The sequence below is a fragment of the Castanea sativa genome, chromosome 11, assembly GCF_040712315.1.
Source record: "Castanea sativa cultivar Marrone di Chiusa Pesio chromosome 11, ASM4071231v1".
In the NCBI taxonomy this organism is placed as follows: Eukaryota; Viridiplantae; Streptophyta; class Magnoliopsida; order Fagales; family Fagaceae; genus Castanea; species Castanea sativa.
The window spans coordinates 18,915,588-18,935,817 of record NC_134023.1 but is presented as its reverse complement, the minus strand read 5'-3'; the positions used below and the strand labels follow the sequence as shown (position 1 = coordinate 18,935,817).

Below are 20,230 nucleotides of genomic sequence, written 5' to 3'. Positions count from 1 at the left end.
TAAAAAAGGTGGATAATAACTACCGGTTTGACTAAGGATTAATTTAATGTGAGATAGCAATGTGACTTAATCCTAGGTTGGATCCACAGAGATAAAATTAATGTGAAAGATAACAATGTGACTTAATCCCACCGTGGAATGACTTAAAGGCGGTTGGTTCCACTGAGAAACACCGACCTAGTTGCCTTGTAGTTCAAGAAAGGATTTTCTATATAACAAGTCTCAAACCATGGCTCTCTTTCCTCACAAACACATCAATCAGAGCAAAGCCAAAGCCCAAAGGTTTTCTTCATCTTCAACTTAAAACAGGTATATTAATTCTCAGATTAATTGTTGGGTGATCTCGTACTTGGATTCTTTTTTTTCTTTTTCTTTTTGTGTGTGTGTGTGTGTAAAGTACATAATTCAACATGTCTCATTCTTTTCCTTATTTCTTTTTCACAATGATGCTTTCCTAGTATTACAAACTCTTTGATTTCTCATAAACCACAGTTTTTATGTATTTATTTGTTTTCCTATGAGATCTGCTTTGTTGTGGAAGCAGCAAACTTGATTTAATGTAGTTTTCTTTTATTTATTTTATTTGCCTGTATAGCGTTTTAATTACTATAAAATTTATTGTAAACTAGTTCGGTTGTGAGTTCCTGTTTTTCAGTCTTTGTATTCTTACGTTCTTTTGAGAGCAACAAGCCTTTGTTTTTGTGGTACACAAATTCAAATTCACATAGAAAAACAATACTAGTTTAGTGGCAAAGATATTTAAATTGCTTTCACTAGGGTTTCCTTCCATTCATACCTTCATTGGATAAAGACATTGACCTTTGGTGGGTCTTAATTTTGAAGGGATATCATGAATTAATGGTAAATTAGATATAAGTTATTATTGTGTTCTTTTATTTTGTGCGGCTCCAAATTGGCTTATGTTTGAAATCTAAGTTACGTTAATTTAAAATATGAGTTATGTTTTTTTGTTTTTAAAAGGGCATATTGTAAAATTAACATAATAAATATGAGTTATGTTAATTTTACAATATGCCCTTTTCAAAAAAACAAAAAAAAAAACTTTTACAATATGCCCTTCAAAATTTTACAATATGAGTTATGTTAATTAGATATAAGTCAAAGAATTAATTAGGTTTTCAAATTTGTTGAAGGTCTACATCATCGCATTATTAGCTAGCTTCCTTATGTTTTGATTTTCAATTATCTCACGTCTTGCTACCACTGAAGACAGACAAAAACATGTGTTTCATTAAAGTAAACTATTAGTTTAGAAAACGGGTACTCTTGTCATCTGTGCTCATTAGATTTACAATATTTAATGTTTTTTCTTATGGGTATATGTTTTTGTAAGTGTCAATATGTTGTTCTATTGTATGTCTATGCTTTGTATTTGACATTTTATGTTCTTCGCATTTCAAAAATATTAGGTTAAGTTTCGTATTTCCGAACACCTTTTATTCTTTTAACGTAAGTTATACATGTCTTTTCTATGAGCTTTCACATATAATGTGTAGTTCATCCCTTAGCAACATGGTAAATTGTGTGCACTAAATCAGTAAATCTATAGATGGAATTGCCATGATGTGAGTAGAAGACAAACTCTCCGAAATGATCATTATGTCTAATAATTTCTCTCCTCTCTAAACTAATTGCACTGAAAATCAAAATATTACTTGCGGGTGTTTTTGTTTTCGGCAAAATTTGAACATTGAGATCTTAATTAACTAATCTCATCTTTCCCTTCTCAACGCTAATTGCCATGGTCGAAATAAAGGAAGCACTTGTTGATTTGGCTTATCATTTAAACAAATTTGTGTTGTTTATAAAGTTTACTTCACCTATTTTTTTAAATAGTTGATTTAAGAATAATAACAAAATAAAAAGGGAAAAGGGCATGGAAAACATAACATGGGAAATCACACACTTCTCTACATAGATGCAATTTAGTACATGTGAGTACATATTAGATAACTACCACAAACATCATTATATATAAAAGTTACCCTTATTTCTTTGAAGGATCCAACGGTGAAAGCAAACACTCAATGGCAACAGAAAAAAAATTGTCGGATGTTGAGATTGAGTCTGATGATGATTATGAGCTTGACGAGATTGAAGAGCATGAACTAGATGTAAGTTTATATCTTGCACAAATGCCTTAATATTCGTTTGCTATTCTTATTTGGTTTCTTATGTTGTACTTTCTACAACGTAGATTAAATTAAAACGACTACAAGAGGAGGCTGAGGCTCTCAAGAAGGAGTGTAAGAGGAAGGAACTTGAAATAGAGAAATTTACAGCTTCTAATGCTTTTTACATTGAGAGTACGAAATCCATTGAACAGGGAAATGAGGTACTAGAATCTCTTCTTCAAGCACTTGAACTTTATAGCTCCTTTTTAGGAGCAATTGAAGGCATCACAAGATCTTCTTAGTTGGATCTAGACTCGAATCATGTAATGGTAGAACTTTTCTTTAGATAAAAGTGCCCTTTGTTTTCGTTTTAGTTTAATGGCTTTGTGAGTGAAGGGTTTATCTTGAAGATTACTATTAATTTTTTAATGTCTTCTAATTAATATAATACCCTTTAAATATGATATCGCGATACAAGCTTAAAAGCATTAGTAAAAAAATACATTCATTGTGGTTTATGAGTCACGTTTGTGACTACTAGTGAGTGTCATTTTGACTCTACCACAAGAGAATCTTGATAGACGTTTGTGTGGGCAATTTCGCACTATATGCTCTAGAGTATCGAGAATGTTGAAAATTATAACTAAGATGTTGAAAACTTGATATGGGTTGTGCCTTACGAGAAGACCTATGAATCCTTTCGCCATGTCTTTTCCTCATCATTAGATTGTTTTTTCTTTTCTTTAATGGGTTTTTTTTTTTTTTAAATAGTTCCTCCAGCCCCTTGCCTACTATTTTACAAGACCATTCACATATAAGTTATGTACAAGAAAGTTTAGTTTTTTTTTTTTTTTGTTAGCAATTTTCTTTTCTTCATGGAAAAAAAAAATAGAGAGAAAACAACATGGCATTCTATATTAGCTGTGGGTAGATTGTAATGTTTGTAAGACTTTTGGGAATAAAAAATTATAATGACTAGTGAATTTTGTTATTTTATTGAGCCAACGGTACATTAATCCATGCAAGTATCAAACAGGACCAACACCATACCCAAAACCCAGAAAATAGATTTCCAACTTACATATCACTCAGATTTTATTCAAAAGCCCAACAGAAAGCAAATGGATTTATTTAAAGCACTGGAATAAAATAGGCAAGCTACCAATTGAGTTGATGTCAACTGCTGGTAGTATATGTTACGTAACATATATAACTAGATGCAAGAGATGCCTTCTATATTGGTATCTTCTTATTAAGTTCCACCACACCCACCACCACCACCATCATGGCCACCACCACCACCATCATGGTTACCACCATCATGGCCGCCTCCACCACCGAGATGGCCACCATGACCACCACCACCACCACCACCACCACCACCACATGTACTAGCTACTACTGCACAGCTGTATTATCATAAGTGGAATGCTGAGTTTCCTTCTTCGTTTTATTTCTTGTTCTAAAGAAAAGACAAGAAACTAGATAGACGGCCAAGACGATTTCCACAGGTGTTCCCATCCACGTTGGAGAAATGGAGCTATATAAATTTCTGTTTGATATAAGGAGTACAAATACTTGGTGCTAACTGTCTATCATCAAAGCAAATAAAAGCACAGAAACGAAATTTAGAATTTAGATGCAAGAATCACTTAGCTGTTGTAATGAATGCCGGTGGCATTGTCTTTGAAAGAATCAACAATAGCTCTATCAGTGTCTGTGTATTTATTGTGACAATGCCAAGGTTTAGCACATACAATTGGAGAGACACAGAGATCTTTATATGACTTGTGGAAAATATTACAACCCCATGTTCCTGTTCTTTAGAGAGACTTATCCAAAAGATACCAACAGATATAGGAGCAAAAATATCTAACTATTGTGTTGGTATAGTGGGGTGCTATTGGGCCACCACCATTAGAAGTTTCTGCAACTCCACCTTTCTTTGCTCAAAAAGGAGTCGGCATCAGCCCAGTAAAAGAGTTAGGAATGTTTTTTTTTTTGCTAAATATTCTTTAACCCTGGTTACGTCCATTATTTCACACACATATTATGTTCTCGCTCTAATATATAAATCCGTCACTTTTTTAAAGAGAGAGTGGAGTCTTGAGCTACACTATTTTGCAGATTACTCTCTGCACATTTCTCTGGTACTCCTTGTCTCGCTCTTTCTTTATCTTTTCACATGAGTATGTCTGTGATATTAATGGTGGAGAATTGGATTGAAATACTTGGTTTTCCAGACAAAAAATTTGCTATCCGTGTTTTTTATTCATTTTTTGAAGCACTAGATAAATCTTTGTTGGTTTTAGCTTTTGTTGAATTCGTTTGTGTACATGAGAATTTTTGTTGATCTTTATTAGCTAGATGCTAGTAAATGTGATTTCTATGTTTTGTAATTCACTCTATATGCTTCTTTTACATCTAATTTGAATTTTATATTTATTTTCTGGTAGTTATTTCTTTCAAATGTTTGAAATTCTAGCTCAAATGGTTAAACTTGTGCTGGAAGTTGAACTCGATTACATTTCTTTGGACTCATTAAGAATCTGTTTGGTTGCCAAGAAATCCTATGAAAATATGAGTTTGGAATGAATCTGTTTTATCTGGGATTTTTTTCTTCATTCGAATTTTAGTGTTGTCATTGCTTAAATTTCTAGCGCCAATTAATTGTTAACTTTTGCTAGAATTTGAGCCTGATTATATTTCTTTCATTCATTCAGAATCTGTTTGGTTAGCGAGAAATCGTAGGAAAATAGATGAATTTTGGATACAGTAAGCTTCTATCAAATTGGGAAAGGATAGAAAATTAGTGGTTGGACGTGGTTCAGGCTAGCATTGTTAATATTAGAGATGCTAAAATGGAAATAGTTCTAACAATTTTGTGATAAAAGTAACTGAATATGTATAGAGGTTAGGGCATACTCTGTGTTGAGCCAAATTTTTGATTTAGTAAGCTTTTAGTTTGACTTAATTTTTAATATGGAGATCTTTTTTACCAATATCCCAATTTCAGTTTTCTCCATCTTTTGCTGCAAATCTATTATGAGCTACTGATTATGTTAAATTGATGATAAATCTATTTGGATTCAATAAACAATGCTGGAAGCAGTTTGTTTACTAGAGTGTCAAGTGTCATTCAGGAATGGCATCGGAACTGGATGCCGGCCAGATCAAAGGCTCTAGTTGACATTCAGATCATAGTTCATCAGTTAGTGCTGGTTGAAAATGAAAATATGAAAAGATTTGTGAGAAACTTGGAATGCAATTAGGGAAAAAAAAACACGCACACACACACAAAACTGTAGTAGAGTTTGAAAATTAGAACAAACAAAGCTTCTTGGACACCTGAAACTTTTTTCTGTTCCCTGCTTCAGAGTGTAGGAATTGACACTGAAAAGGTAGCAGGTTTTTAACTATATAGCTACAAGCCTACAACACTATTAGCCTAAGCATTTCATCTAGATCTCAGGACCTTCCTAAGGGATCAGTTGGAGTCTGACTTCACACAAGGACCTCTGTAATCTGTATCCTTCAACAAGGATGAAAATACTATCTATACATGCATGTGTTTGCATACATACAAGAAGATGAAAATCGGATTTCTGTCTTCACCCTGAGTTTCAGTCCTGGATTAAAATGTGGTGTTAATAACACCAAAAATTTCATAACCACACCAAGAAAATAGTAATCAATTCTGTTTATAACACCCAAAATTATATACCCATGTAGTTGGGAGTAAGAACAAACAATCTTTAATGGTGGAATGACCTCAGAATTCATGACCCCTTGCCTATTTTTCTGGTTTTGCTTAACTTTGTTTATCCATAATGATAAGTTTGAAATTTCTCTTTTTAAGTTTATGAGAGCTTTTTGCTACAGCTACTTGAGCACATGTGCAGGTGTTCGATCAGTCAATTGATCGGTTTTGGAGTGTAAGTTTTTTGTATTGGGCGCTGAAATCTCTTTGTAGAATTGGCTGCTAATTGTCTCTTTTTTTTTCAGTATTATTACACAAAAATTATCTCCTTTTTTTCCCCTTAAAAAATTTCTTTTCTACATGACAATGAAATATAAAATTTTTAAAAAGAAAAAAAAAAATGAGAAGCCATCCTATGTTTGGAAGCAGCTCTCCATATATAAGCTACTTTTTTTTCTTTTTTCTTTTTTTTGTGAGAAACAAACACACACATTGAATGAGAATGAAATTTTAGCACAAAGGCATGTCACAAAATCCATTTATATGGTAAATTTTATACATTAATAACACTTTTGGTAATAAAGAAATGTAATAACTAAGGTGAAATTTTTACTCCCTCCGTCCCATTTAGTTTGTCCTCTATTCCATTTTGAGATATCCCAAAATATTGTCCTGTTTCTAATAATAGAAGTCATTAATTTATTAATGTTCCTATTATACCCCTATTTAATTTTCAAAACTACTCCATTTGAAAGGAAATTCAATTTTTTGATAAATTTATTTAAGGGTAGTTTTGGAAACTAATACATTTTTAAAAGTTAAACAAGATAATAAATGATGTTCCCTTAAAAAGTTTGACTTTTCAAACAGGACAAACTAAATGGGATGGAGGGAGTATTATTTAATAGAACCACTAATACATTTCCAACACCCTTGGTGCGGTAGTCACTCTACAAGTATAAATGTTTGTAGGGTATGGGAGGAAAGGACCGAGGTTCAAGTTTCTAAAAGGGAGCTTCACACACACACACACACACACACACACATATATATATATATATATATATATATATATATATATATATACACACACTTAGATTAGGCTAGAATAAAAATTCTATCTTATAAAAAATAAAAAAATAAAAAAATTTCCAACTCCAAACCCAAAAATAGGTTTCCAAATTAAAAAAGAAATACAATCTTCTATTAACAGCTAACAAATTCACATGCTTTATAACAGCTTACAATTCACTCTTATTTTATTCAAACCCCAACAGAATACATAAAAGCAGTATAATAATATAGGAAAGGTACCAGTTAATTTCAACTGCTAGTAGTAACATAACTAGATACAAGAGAAGACTTCTATATTAATGTCTTCTTATGAAGTTCCACAACCCCCTCCACCACCACCACACCCACCGCCACCACACCCTCCACCACCGAGATGGCCATCATCACCAGCACCATATGTACTAGCTACAACTGCAGCTGCAGCAACAGCAGCAGCTGCCCCCAAAACAACCATCCCACCATCATTTCCATCACTTCCTGCTGCATTAGTGAAATCTAGTTGCTGGGAAGCAGGACTCATATCTCTCTTGGCAGTGGAATGATTAGTTTCCTTCTCCCTTATTTTTCTTTTTCTAAAGAAAATACAAGCAAATAGATACACTACTAGAGTCCCTGCCAAGACGCCCATGATGATCACTGCAAGTGTTCCCATCTAAGTTGGAGCAATGGAGAGCTATATAAAGTTTGTTTGATATAAAGTTGGATATGTAGTACAATACTTGGGGCTAATTTTCTTTCATCAAAGCAAATAATTAACCACACTAGGCTTTGGAACAAATCATAGAAGCAAAGAGTCGAAATTAATTAGATGCAAGAGTGACTTAGCTGTTGAGGAATGCTGGCGGAATTGCACAGTGCAAATTCCAGTGTCCCAAAAGGCCAACAATTACTGTGATAGCTCCAAAAATTTAGCACAACAAATTGGACAAACTTGAAGGGCAGGTTGAAAATTTATAAGATGAAGCCAAGGTGCTGCAAGGAGAGAGAGAGAGAGAGAGAAAGCAAGAGGGGGAGAGAGATCATTATATGAGTGAGGAAATAGTACAACCAAATGTTGGTTTTGCTCTAGTGATGTACTTTCAAAGGGACACAAACTGATACAGGAGATATTGGGCCAGGATATGAGATAGTGGAGGATATTGAGGTACCAAAAATTCTAAGCCTACAAACTTTTACACATCTTTTGTCACAATCATCCTATCTAGTTTATTGTGATGTGTGAGTCATAAAGAAAAAGTATTAAGTTCATATAAAAGTGTCAAACAGCCAATGATGACAATCTACCTTATAAGATAGTTGAAGGAAGAGACAATGGCAAAAGTTGTGCTCCTAGAATACGCTTACAATACCTATGAGTGCTCAAAAAGAAAGATCGGCAAGAATTACTACTCATTACATTAGTCAATTCTAATAACTCATTAGTCACTTCAAATGAATTAATTGTCCATACTATTTTTATATAAAAGTTAAAGCTATTTATGATTTTCTAGCACTGTTATATCTGGCATTGTTATATGTAGAATAATTATACAATATTTTGAGAGTAAAAAAATGTCCTATTCCTACTACAAAAATTTGAACTATAACAGCGTTACAAATGTTGCTATGCTACAGCACCCAAAAATGTTGGTGTGGAAGCCAATTGGACTATGCTAGCGATTACTAGAACCACCTTTCAAGTGACAAAGCTTTTTTTTTTTTCTTTGGTGATTGAGCTATATTGGCACTTTTGGTAACCGCTGCTATGAATTTTTCCTTAAAAAATCTTATTTTTAAAATGAAGAAAATAGGTTTCAGGGGCAGTTGCCGGTTTGAAAATTGAAACTACCGCTATATGTATAATTTTTTTTTTTTTTTCACAATGAATATTTTTAAATCCATTTAGATTTTTTTTTTAAATCAAATATATTTTTGAGTCTAGTTTACACACGCAAACGCAATATACAACCCACAATAAAAATTGTCCAACAAATTAACACAATACAATAATAAAGGTTCCTGATGTAATTGTTATGCCCAAAACAACACGTTTCAAATGTATAGATCAAAGTTCCAAACTATTTATTAAATTCAGTACAACACTTAAAATAAATGTCCCAAGATAAACTAAATAGTAGTCATCAAAACTATCAATACCACAAGAGGTTTGTTTCCTAATGAGATGCAGCAGACAAATAATTTTGTGCCACACAAGATTTATGGTCAGGAGCAACACCATTTTTTTTTTTTAGTAAACAGTAATACTTATTAGAACACACACGAAAATAATAATAATGTTTTAAACCGGGTTTATAATACATTACATAACCAGAGTATAACTACAAAAGGACCTAATAGGTGTAGACTAGGGTTATAAACAGCGGACACTAGACACACACAACCAATGTGAGATAAACATCCCTATTTTCGTGTGTGTTCTAATAAGTATTATTGTTTACTCAAAAAAAATAGGAATATTTATCTCCCATTAGTTGTGTGCGTCTAGTATCCGCTGTTTATGACCCCAATCTACAACTACAAAGGTTAGACTCTTTTGTAATTGTACTCTGATTATGTAATGTATTATAAACCCAGTTTAAAACACTATTATTATTTTCATGTGTGTTCTAATAAATATTACTGTTTATTCAAAAAAATGAGCAATGCCATCCTAAATACAAATTATGAAGAGATCTTAAAGTTCATATAATAAAAACGATACTAAATAACGCAATAAAACTAATCCATAATCAAAGGAGTACATTAAATACATTTTCAAAACATTAAAAGTTAATACTGGACTAAATAGCTAATGAAATTGGAACTATGTAACGTTTGTCTGATGATATACAGTAAAAATACTTTGTGCTAATTTTCTTTCATCAACTAGGTTTTGGAACAAATCATAGAAGCACAGAAACGAAATTTTGAATTTAGATGCAAGGTCACTTAAGCTGTAAGAGCATTACCATTGGTGGGTAAAATATCTCAAACTCCAATTTAAGGGCCAACATAGGTGGCGCTAAAAGCAAAATATTTAGCCTTCTTGCTACGGTAAATTGCCAGAACTAGCGGTTCATTGTAGCGAGGTGGTATAAAAAAAATTATTACTTTATCACTTTTTGGGTTTGGTGGTAGAGAGGAAGTGAGGAAAAAAATTAATAAAAAAATGAATAGCATTTGACTAATAATAAAAATAAAACCATTAATGTAGGGTTTGTTATGAAATTATATGTTAAAATAGTTAGAGTATCTTTTTAATGTAATAAATACTAAAATTTTTAGCTCCAATCAATGTGGATGCTCAGAAATGCTGGTAGCATTGTCCTTGAAAGGAGATGGTATCTTGCGAAACAATGCGACATGCGCCCGTCTCACACAAGATTTCAAAGGACTAAATAATAGCTCCAAAGTGTCAGTGTATACCAGGCCAACAGTTATTCTGACAGTTCTGAGATTATTAGTGCAACAATTGGACAAGACTTGAAGGGCAGGATGAAGAAAATTAATAAGACGAAAGCCAGCGTGCAGCACAGAAGGAAAAAGAGAGAGATCTTTGAATGACTGAGGAAATATTACAACCACATGCTCCTTTTGCTCTATAGGTAATCATATCCACGGGACACAAACGTGGTTTAGTACTCAGTACAGTGGGGCGTTATTGGAGCAGGATATGATGACTTTTAGCTGAGGTTGTGGTACCATCTGTGAGTGCTCATAAAGAGACGCAAGTGAAGCATCCTGATGTGTCCCAGGATAGGATTACTACCACCAGTTGATGGACCAGTAGACTAGATGAAGATTATTGCCTCACGAATTTGAATTCAACAAGGAATCCCTTTCAGCTAAGAGAATTTTTTTTTTTTTTTGTTGGGTTTTTGATGACAAGGAATCCCCTCAAGCAAGATGTCTACACACTCCCACTGAGCAGGCATTAGGTAAATCGCAAAATGCCTCAGTTAGGAGTCAAACCATAGATGTCTAGGTTTATAGTTAGTCCAGCCACTCTCCCTTACTGCTGAGGCATCCGGGTGGGGGACCCTTCTAGCTAGGAGATTGATTAATTGTTACCTTTTATCATCTGTTGTTATTTGAATCTAGCTTAGCATTTAGGAAGTATAATTGTTGTCATATCTATCCAGCAAACTGTTTCAGCTGATTTGAATTTGATTTTCAATTCCCATAAATTTCTATTTCCTTCTTTGTTTTTGGAGATTGGTCGTCTCAAATAACTGCATGGTCTGCATTCCTTATAAACACGACAGGGGCAGATCACATTCCAACTCAATTCTTATGATGAGTCAGTTATCTATATTCATCATTAGCAACTATCAATACAACAAAAAACTCATAATGCAGTTTTTACTGCATACAATGATGCTATACCTAATACCATAAACCCCACATCTTATTTCCATACTGACATTGCATCCAATATCATATCCTATATACATATAAATACTATATAACGAATTTTTAAGGTTATGGTACAAGTAAAACAATTTTATCCAATTTCTCCAATTTACAATAACTGAAATGGATAAAGATCTAGCAAGGAAGACACTCAGATGAGTAAGGCAAACATCATATACAGCCACATAACCACCTGCAGCAGTAAGCTGGGCAGTCATGAGACAAGGATCTGCCACTTTGTTTCCTCATGGTCTGCCATTCGCATGATGATATAAAAGCAAGAGTAAGACTAACAGAAAAGTAGCAGCAAAATTCTTACTTACATATACAGAACATAACTTGGAGACCTGAATTTGTATTCTGTTTTCCTTTCGCCACATAGAAATTAAATCCTAGATGAAAAATAAAAAATATAAAGTATTAAGCACATGGCTCCATAGAATAGATATTAGTTACTAAAAACCAACTTTACATCTAGGTCCAATAGGAGATAAGTACTACCAGTGCTCCAGTTCTCAATCCTGGAAATTAGGATTCATAATGACTGAAAATTTGGATATAACCAACAGCGATAAATAATGCAGCACGAGAATTGCTTGACGCTTCATATTTAGTCAAATATAGAATGTATAAGACATCAAATTTTCAAGTAGAGCCCCACATTCTCATCACTTAAAAATTACTTAATATTAAGAAGCTAGGAGAAGGTATTTTCTGCTATGGAAATAATGGAAATCAAAACATATAGGAGTATCACTGAAACCTGTGGAGACTTGGAGTCTAAAAAGCATCTTAACTAAACTTGATATACTTTAAAATGGGCAATGGAACCAAAAAGATGAGACATTTAAGCAATCATATAGCTTTTTTTTCAATAAGTAAGCAATCATATGGTTCTTAATTCTCAACACAATAGATGAAATTTGGTTAGTTCACAGATTAATCCATCCTATAGGAGAAAGACAATAAGAGGCCAGGATAGAAAATGATGAAATATGATCCGCATGAAATCACATTGTTGCAACAAGTCAGCAAGGGGCTAAATCCTTAATTTGGCCTAAAGTCTTGAGATTAATTGCCTATTAACTGAGAACACTTCAAAAAAGAATCAAAATTTAAAACCAGCAAAATTTTAAATGACAATGATCAATCATTTTATCATAAAGAAACCAGAGTATGATGCATCAACTAGTAACCTTTCCAGAGAGTCATTTCAGAACTTGAGAGACGCTGCTTGTCTCAGAGCTAAAGATTGGGTTTTTGATGAGAAATAAAACCTTTTTTCACAATTGCAACCATATGCATAATATCAATGGTATTTTTCCACAATTCCTCAGTGAGGAGCAAAGTACACATGACATAAGAATACATATAAAAATTAGAAAAATAAACACCAAAATTACCTTTATAAGATAATTTCCATTGTAATAAATTTTTATTCCCCTAATATACAAAGATAATCAATTTCCCCCAAACTACCGCATGAGCTCTAGCTCAAATTGCAATTCCTTCATATCAAAAAAAAAATTGCAATTCCTTCTTCTACAGAAATGGGAGGATGGTGAGGTTGGTTTAGTTCACCATCTAAGAAAGTAAGAATTCATTGCAGATAACTAGAGATTAGCAAGAGAATGCCTGATAAAAATAAATGCGAAGTTTTACTTCTTTATGGCATGGTGAACATTGAAGGTAAGCATAAATGCATAAAGATCAGGAAAACACCTTGATCTTCCCAATATAATTGAGATGATGCAGTCAGGACATGCTTCAATTAATTAGTTTCCAACATATTTTAAAAGGGTAATGCTAGAATTACTACCAAGTTTACTATAAAACTGCAATGAACATGACTGTTAACTTCAACAACTTTATAATTTATAAATTAATTTCTGAGTAACCTTTTTGTGATCGATGTAACCCCAATTTTGTAAGATTTATATAGTAAAATTTGTATTATCCTTAGCATCACTTTAAAAAAATTTATATAATAAATAAAAAAGGAAACAAAGAACAAATTAGCTGCTGTAGAAAATACAAGATTGGACTTATTTCAAAAGCCAAACCATAGACTAAAACATCTAGTTAGCTCCAGCCCAATAACAACAGCACATCAAAGACATTACTGTACTCTAATAGAAGCTCCAAGAGTGAAAGTTGAGTGCATCAGAGAAGAATAACAACAAATGGGGGTATGGAAAACTGGTTAACACAAAACTAGTAGTAGCATTACTTGCATGATAAATAAATGCATATCAAATCAAAACCATCATATACTGTTAACAGAAATAAACAACCAATTAGTACAATAAGCAAGCAAGCAAGCAACTTTTATATTTGAGAATCAGAATCATAAACAATAAGAAGAACCCATCATGAATCATGATAAAAGTAATCTCTGCAATGAGATTTTTTGAACTCTCAGGTACCTATAATTGTAGCTGAAAAAAAAATGTAAAAAGTACAATCATGGAAAGGCAAATTTAGGACCCAAAAGCAGTAGACTGTGTTAAAATTTATGAGTACAGCTTAATACATACAGACAACTTATAATGAAGAATTACCTTAATTTTTGCTAAGGTAACGGAGGAGAGAATTAATGTCTTTCCAGACAACTTAGTATTCACCCATCAATATGAAATATCGATGCTTTTTTGGCGGCTCCGTTTGGGTGGCCGCTTTCCCATAATTTACCTGCCGTTTCTACTTTCTAGGGTCTGCTCTTCCTTTTTCTTTTCTTTTTTCTTTTCTTTTTTTAAATGTACTTTGAGGTGCATTTAATAAATAAAAAATGTTCAATTAAATAAGCTTTTTATAATTTTCTAATAAATAAAGTTAAAATAAAAAAACAAAAACGACCGCAATTAATTTGAGCATGCAAGCCAATGAGGTATTGACATTTAAAATATGCACTTTAATTAAATACGAATTATTGGCATTTAAAAACGAATTATGCACTATAATTAGATATTGAAAATTTATTATTCATTAACGTGTGCTCATATGGCACCCGTAAATAATTTGATCAGGGTTTGAAGTCTTTTTTTGCTCTCTTTGTCACACATCATGAATTGATAAACCTTTTTTAATGACCCAAATTAAGTTTGGGGAGTTAAATCCACTACTTGCATGCACACAAGCGATGAGGAAGGCTAATATTGTCTCTTTCAATCATGCAACCAGTGTGTCCAAAAAAAAAAAAATCATGCAAGATAGAGCTCTCACAACTTAAGGAAAGTTAGACATTAGCTTCAAGAGAATAAGGGAAATAGAAAATAATCAGTTGAAGGAGAAATGGGTATCCCCATTTGTGTGTTCTAGAACTCACAAATGCATTTTATACACTTGTTGAACGGACCTGTGTTCCAAGATGTATGAGAACTAAGAGACTTCAAGTTCAAGAAGGGGCCAAGAGTCTCATATATAAAAAGTGTTTGGTATCTCTTGAAGTTTCCAAAACATCCAAAATTTGAATGCCACATCTCTGTTTTGACAATCGAATTATCAAAATAAGGCTTCAAGTGTGTAACATGATTGTGGGAGTTCTAAAGTTTCTATTAGACGAAACTACATTATTAGTTTCTGAAGTTTTAAGTGAGTGTCATTAGTTCCTCAAGTTTTAAAAATGAAAAATATTAATCCTTATGTTAACTACTGTTAATGATGTTACTTATATAGCTAATGAAATAATGATTTGTCATTTTTTTTAATGGTGATTTTAAAAAAAAATTACAAAATTATTTTACAATAACATATTAATACCATTAATACTAAAGTACTTTTTTTTTTTTTTTGACCCGTAAACAAAGGGTAATAACAAATTAAAATTGAAATCCAAAATCAACCCAAAAAAAAAAAAAACACTCACATTTTCTCTCGCTGACGGCCATCGCTTCCATGGTCCTCCTTTGGCTCATTGCTCACCTTATTGCAGTACCTTCCTTTTAGTCACATCCAAGCAAGTATACATAGTCCTTCTTATGCCTCACACCATTACTGCTACTTTCCGGTCAATTATTTTGGTATTAATGGGTTATGACGTGTAAAATAATTTTTGTAATTTTTTATATTAAAAAATGACAAATTATTATTTCATTAATTATATAAGTAACACTATTAATAGTAGTTAACAAAATAATTACTATTATCTATTTTTAAAGCTTGAGAGACCAATAAAACTCACTAACAAAATAAACTTAAAAGATGAATAGTATAATTTAGTCTTCTAGTACCTAACCTTTTTCTCATGCCTTATGGTCCAGCCACGTAACTGAAGCCCATGGGTATTTTAATATAAGACTTGTGGGCCTAACCAACATGATTGTTATCCTCGTCCCCGTTAATAATAATGCCTATTTGTTTAGACTTTAGACTAAACCAATTCAGGGGCGGCAAAATTTGCCAAACAATAACATTTCAGAAAATTGTTAGGAGGGTGGCATGCATTTAAAGTTATTTAGTTAGTTGGACTCTTTTTAGAAGTCGATTTTACCAAACTCGACTTTCGGGCAACCTCAATCCACTCTCAACTCTAACGTGGATTAAAAAAGGAAAAAAACACCACATGGAAGTCGAGTTCAGTAAACTCGATTAAAAGTCGAGTACACGGAACTCAACTTCAAGCTTACCTAAAAAGTCACATCTACCATATAAAATCGAGTATGATATACTCGACTTTCACTAAAAGTCGAGTTTACTATACTCAACTTCCAGGCTACACCACCTACCCCACCTAAGTCAATTAAGCGAGCACGGTAAAAAAAAAATTTAAATGGAACTCGAGTTTGATAAACTCGAGTTCCAATTAATTTTGCAACCACCTCAACTGTCTCAGATATAATACACTTAATCTCTTAATCCCTCGCACTAATTTCATCTCACAACTCTCACTTCTCCCAGCTCTCTCCTATGTCCAATTTCTCCCTTTCACCGCACATTGATCATTCTACAAATTAAAAGCTTTTCTTCTTCTTCAATTTGTAGGTAAATTATTCAAACCTTTTTATTTATTTTTTTTTTTTTTTTGTTTATACCTAGTTAATATTCAAACCTTCTTCAATTTTTTTTAAAAAATTACTCACTTTTTCATTTTATATATATATATATATATATATATATATATATATATATATATATATTGTTGATGATGTGCTGTTTGTAATGATAATTTTTTCATTTGATAGATAATATATATATATATATTGTTGATGATGTGTTGTTTGTAATGGTAATTTTTTTCATTTGATTGAGATATATATATTGTTGATGATGTGCTGTTTGTAATGGTAATTTTTTCATTTGATAGAGATATATATATTGTTGATGATGTGTTGTTTAATGGTAATTTTTTCATTTTATATATATATATATATATATATATATATATATATATATATATATATATATATATATATATATTGTTGATGATGTGCTGTTTGTAATGGTAATTTATTATCATTATCATTATCATTATTATTATTATTATTATTATTATTGTTGTTGTTGTTGTTGTTGTTGTTGTTGTTGTTGTTTTTGGCATTTGTTATTTGTGTTTTGTAATGGGTTGTTATTTGAAATATGCAATGGATTTTTCGTTGTAATGCGTTGTTGTGTATAATGCGAATGAATGGGTAACATGTTATATATTTGCAATGTGTTGTAATGTGTAATGGTTTGTTAGTTGTACGTATTAATTTTTTAAGGCTAGCGACCATGTACAAATTTATTTGAGTTTAAAATTTTGTTTATGGTTGTTTGGTGGACTATACAATGTTATCTTTATATTTGCCTTGAGGCAATATTTTGTAGTTCATATCGAATAAAGGTGTTATATTTGTCACTAACTTTTAGTAAACTTATTTGACTTATAGGCTTGTAATGAGTTCAATTGATTTATATCTATATTATGGTGGGCAGCCCTGTAGTGATGTGACTTATGGAGTGACATATGAAGGGCCTGGTCAAAAGTTAGAGATTATTCAACTAAAAAAACGTTGGAGATCAATATGAAGAAGTTGAAAAAGAAAATTATGAAAGAGCTGGATTTGGACCGTCGGTTGCATGACATATAAATTACATATCATGCTCCTCATGCAGTGTTCAGTGACCATATTGTCTTCACACCTATTGAAATAAAAGGAGACAAGCATGTTAAGATTATGTTTGACAGGATAAATTCTACGCCCCAATTAAAAGCGACTGAGTTGTATATAAGTGTGGAGCCTCGTATAGAAGTTGGCGGTGAAGATGTGCAACAAACAACTTTGGAGGGTGGTGGCGGGGAAGAATTCCAATCATTACATGCAGATAGTCATCCGACTCTTACCCCGTGCACTATAGTTGGGGGTTATATAGTACCATGTCAAGAGACACCAACTCCAATGAAGGCTTGCAGATCTAGTTATCAACAAGAATATATTCAATCTCTAGGGGGGGAAGACGAAGACGAAGATGATGTTGATCATGGTAGAGATGAGTATGAAGAGATGATTGGGAGAGATGACTTTCTTGAGAATACTACAAACTATGAAAATGTTGACAATGTCCGTCATGATGCCGTGGATGATCATGATGATGATGCTATAGAGTTTCAAGATGATATAGGCGATGGTGATCATGCTACAGTCCCTACATATGAAGCTCATGGCCCGTCATTCCATGCAAACACTTAGGATAATATAGTTGATCCTTCAAATGTCGAGATACCATTTTCATCAAGTTGGGAGCGGGGAATGAATTTTAGCAAAGGGTTGATTTTCCCTAATAAAGAGGCTGTGAAACAAGCATTAATAGTTTACTCTTTAGACAACAACAAGAATTATATGACTGAGTGGTCCAACCAGCAAAGATTGTGTGTGAAGTGCGCAAATGAGTCATGTGCATGGAAAGTTCGAGCATTCTCGCAACCGAAGCTTAACGAATTATGGGCTGTCAAAGTATTCGGCGGTCCTCACACTTGTCCATCAGTTGAGGTGAACAAAGATAGCAGAATGATGGATTCGAATTTTCTTGCCAAAGAACTTCATAAATATGTACTTGAAGTCACACCAGCAAAATAAAGGATCTCCAAAATCTGATGAAGGAAAGGTTTAACCACAATATATCGTACTACAAGATATGGGATGCGAAACAAAAGGCTATTGCAAACATACACGAGAATTGGGAAGAGTCATACCAAAAGTTGCAGAAGTTGTTGTTGGCATATAAGGATAGCGATCCACGTACACAAGTAAAGTTTTGGTCGATCAACGGGGACATACCAGGTACTATTATATTCAAGTATGTGTTCTGGGCTTGCGCTCCTTCCATTGCTGGATTCGCACATTGTAGGCCAGTGATTAGTATTGATGGAACTCATCTTTATGGAAAATATAAAGGAAAGTTGTTGATTGCAATGACTACCGATGCTAATAATGAGATTTTTCCGCTTGCCTTTGCGGTTGTGGATGATGAGACGGGGGTCAATTAGGGATGGTTTTTAGAATGCCTGTGGACTGCGATACGGGATGTGGTATCCAATTCTGGCATTTGCATAATATCAGACCAACATAAAGGTATAATATCATCCATTGCACAATGGCCCAATGATTATGTTTCGGTATATCATAGATATTGCATTAGACATGTGGCCAGCAACTTCAACACTCAATTTAATGACAAATTCTTAAAGTCTTTGGCCTTGAAAGCAGGATACGAGCATCAAGATCGCAAACTTGAAAAAATATTGGATTGCCTTAAGGAAGCTAAACTCAAATTCAGTAAGGATCTCAATCCCAATATAGCAAAAAAGAAGTCGTACTCTTATCTAACGAAGGAGGGTTTGGAGAAGTGGACATTGTCACATGATGGTGGACGCCGTTATGGGGCAATGACTACCAATATGTCTGAGTGCTTCAATGGAGTTCTAAAAGGTGCACGTGGACTACCCATATCTGCATTGGTTAACTACATTTGGTGCAAACTTGTCGCCTATTTCAATGATCGACGCACTAAAATATTGGGTGATATTGAACATGGTCAGAAGTTCAGCAAGCATGCCATGGAGAAATATGAAGCAAATTACGAAAAAGGGACAAGACACTATGTGAGGCCATTTAACCAGCAGAACAATGTATATCAAGTTTGCACAACACATAATCCACACAGCTCTGATGGGGGAGACCATAGTCATGAAGTAAGATTGCTGGAGAACACATGTACTTTTGGCAAATGGGAAATCTATAAGATCCCTTGTTCACATGTGATTGCAGTTTGTATCAGGAAAAATGGCAATGCAATGAGGTATATTGACCCATGTTATACTTTACAACAGCAACTTGCCACTTATTCACATAAGTTTTGTGTGCCCAAGGATAAATCATTATGGCGGGAGGTTGCCGGCCCAAAGTTGTACCCTGACCCTAAAATGTTGCGAAACAAAGGTCGACCTATGTCAACAAGAATAAGAAATGAGATGGATTGGAGGGAGAGTCAACCCAAGCCAAAATGTGGAGTGTGTCATGAAGAGGGCCATAACCGCAAAAGATGTTCGAATGTGATTCGCGCATCAACAAGCAGCCATGTTCCGAACTAGGTAAGCAACACTGTACTTGTTTGCTAAATTGTACTTATTTGCTAAATATATTAGTTGAATTTGGAGAGTGCCAAGGGGTTCACAGTTTATTCTAAAATTATGGAAAATATCTTCTAATGATGAACCCTTTGTTTTCTTGCTATTGAAACTTGAACATATGCATTCCAGAATTTGAATGTTAAAGAAGCATATGTGTCTTTTAGCTAATGTAGTAATTCATCACATTTCAAAGGACCATTTGCATATCATTTGATTGTATTGTTGTTCATTAGCTTCTCAAATATGGCTTGACAAAATATAAGAAACTTGCAATTTGGCACATGTTGGATTTGTCAGCAACTAGGCTCTAACAAGCTTGAC

General features: G+C 33.3%; 1 protein-coding gene across 1 annotated transcript; it reads left to right on the top strand.

Moving 5' to 3' along the window:
• Nucleotides 1-263: 263 nt before the first annotated feature.
• On the top strand, nucleotides 264-2,539 carry LOC142614979 (uncharacterized). The gene is made up of 3 exons (XM_075787628.1): nucleotides 264-309; nucleotides 2,023-2,135; nucleotides 2,219-2,539. Exons 2-3 carry the CDS (start codon nucleotides 2,049-2,051, stop codon nucleotides 2,435-2,437), a joined length of 306 nt encoding a protein of 101 aa, XP_075643743.1. The 5' UTR covers nucleotides 264-309; nucleotides 2,023-2,048; the 3' UTR covers nucleotides 2,438-2,539.
• The last annotated feature ends 17,691 nt before the right edge of the window (nucleotides 2,540-20,230 follow it).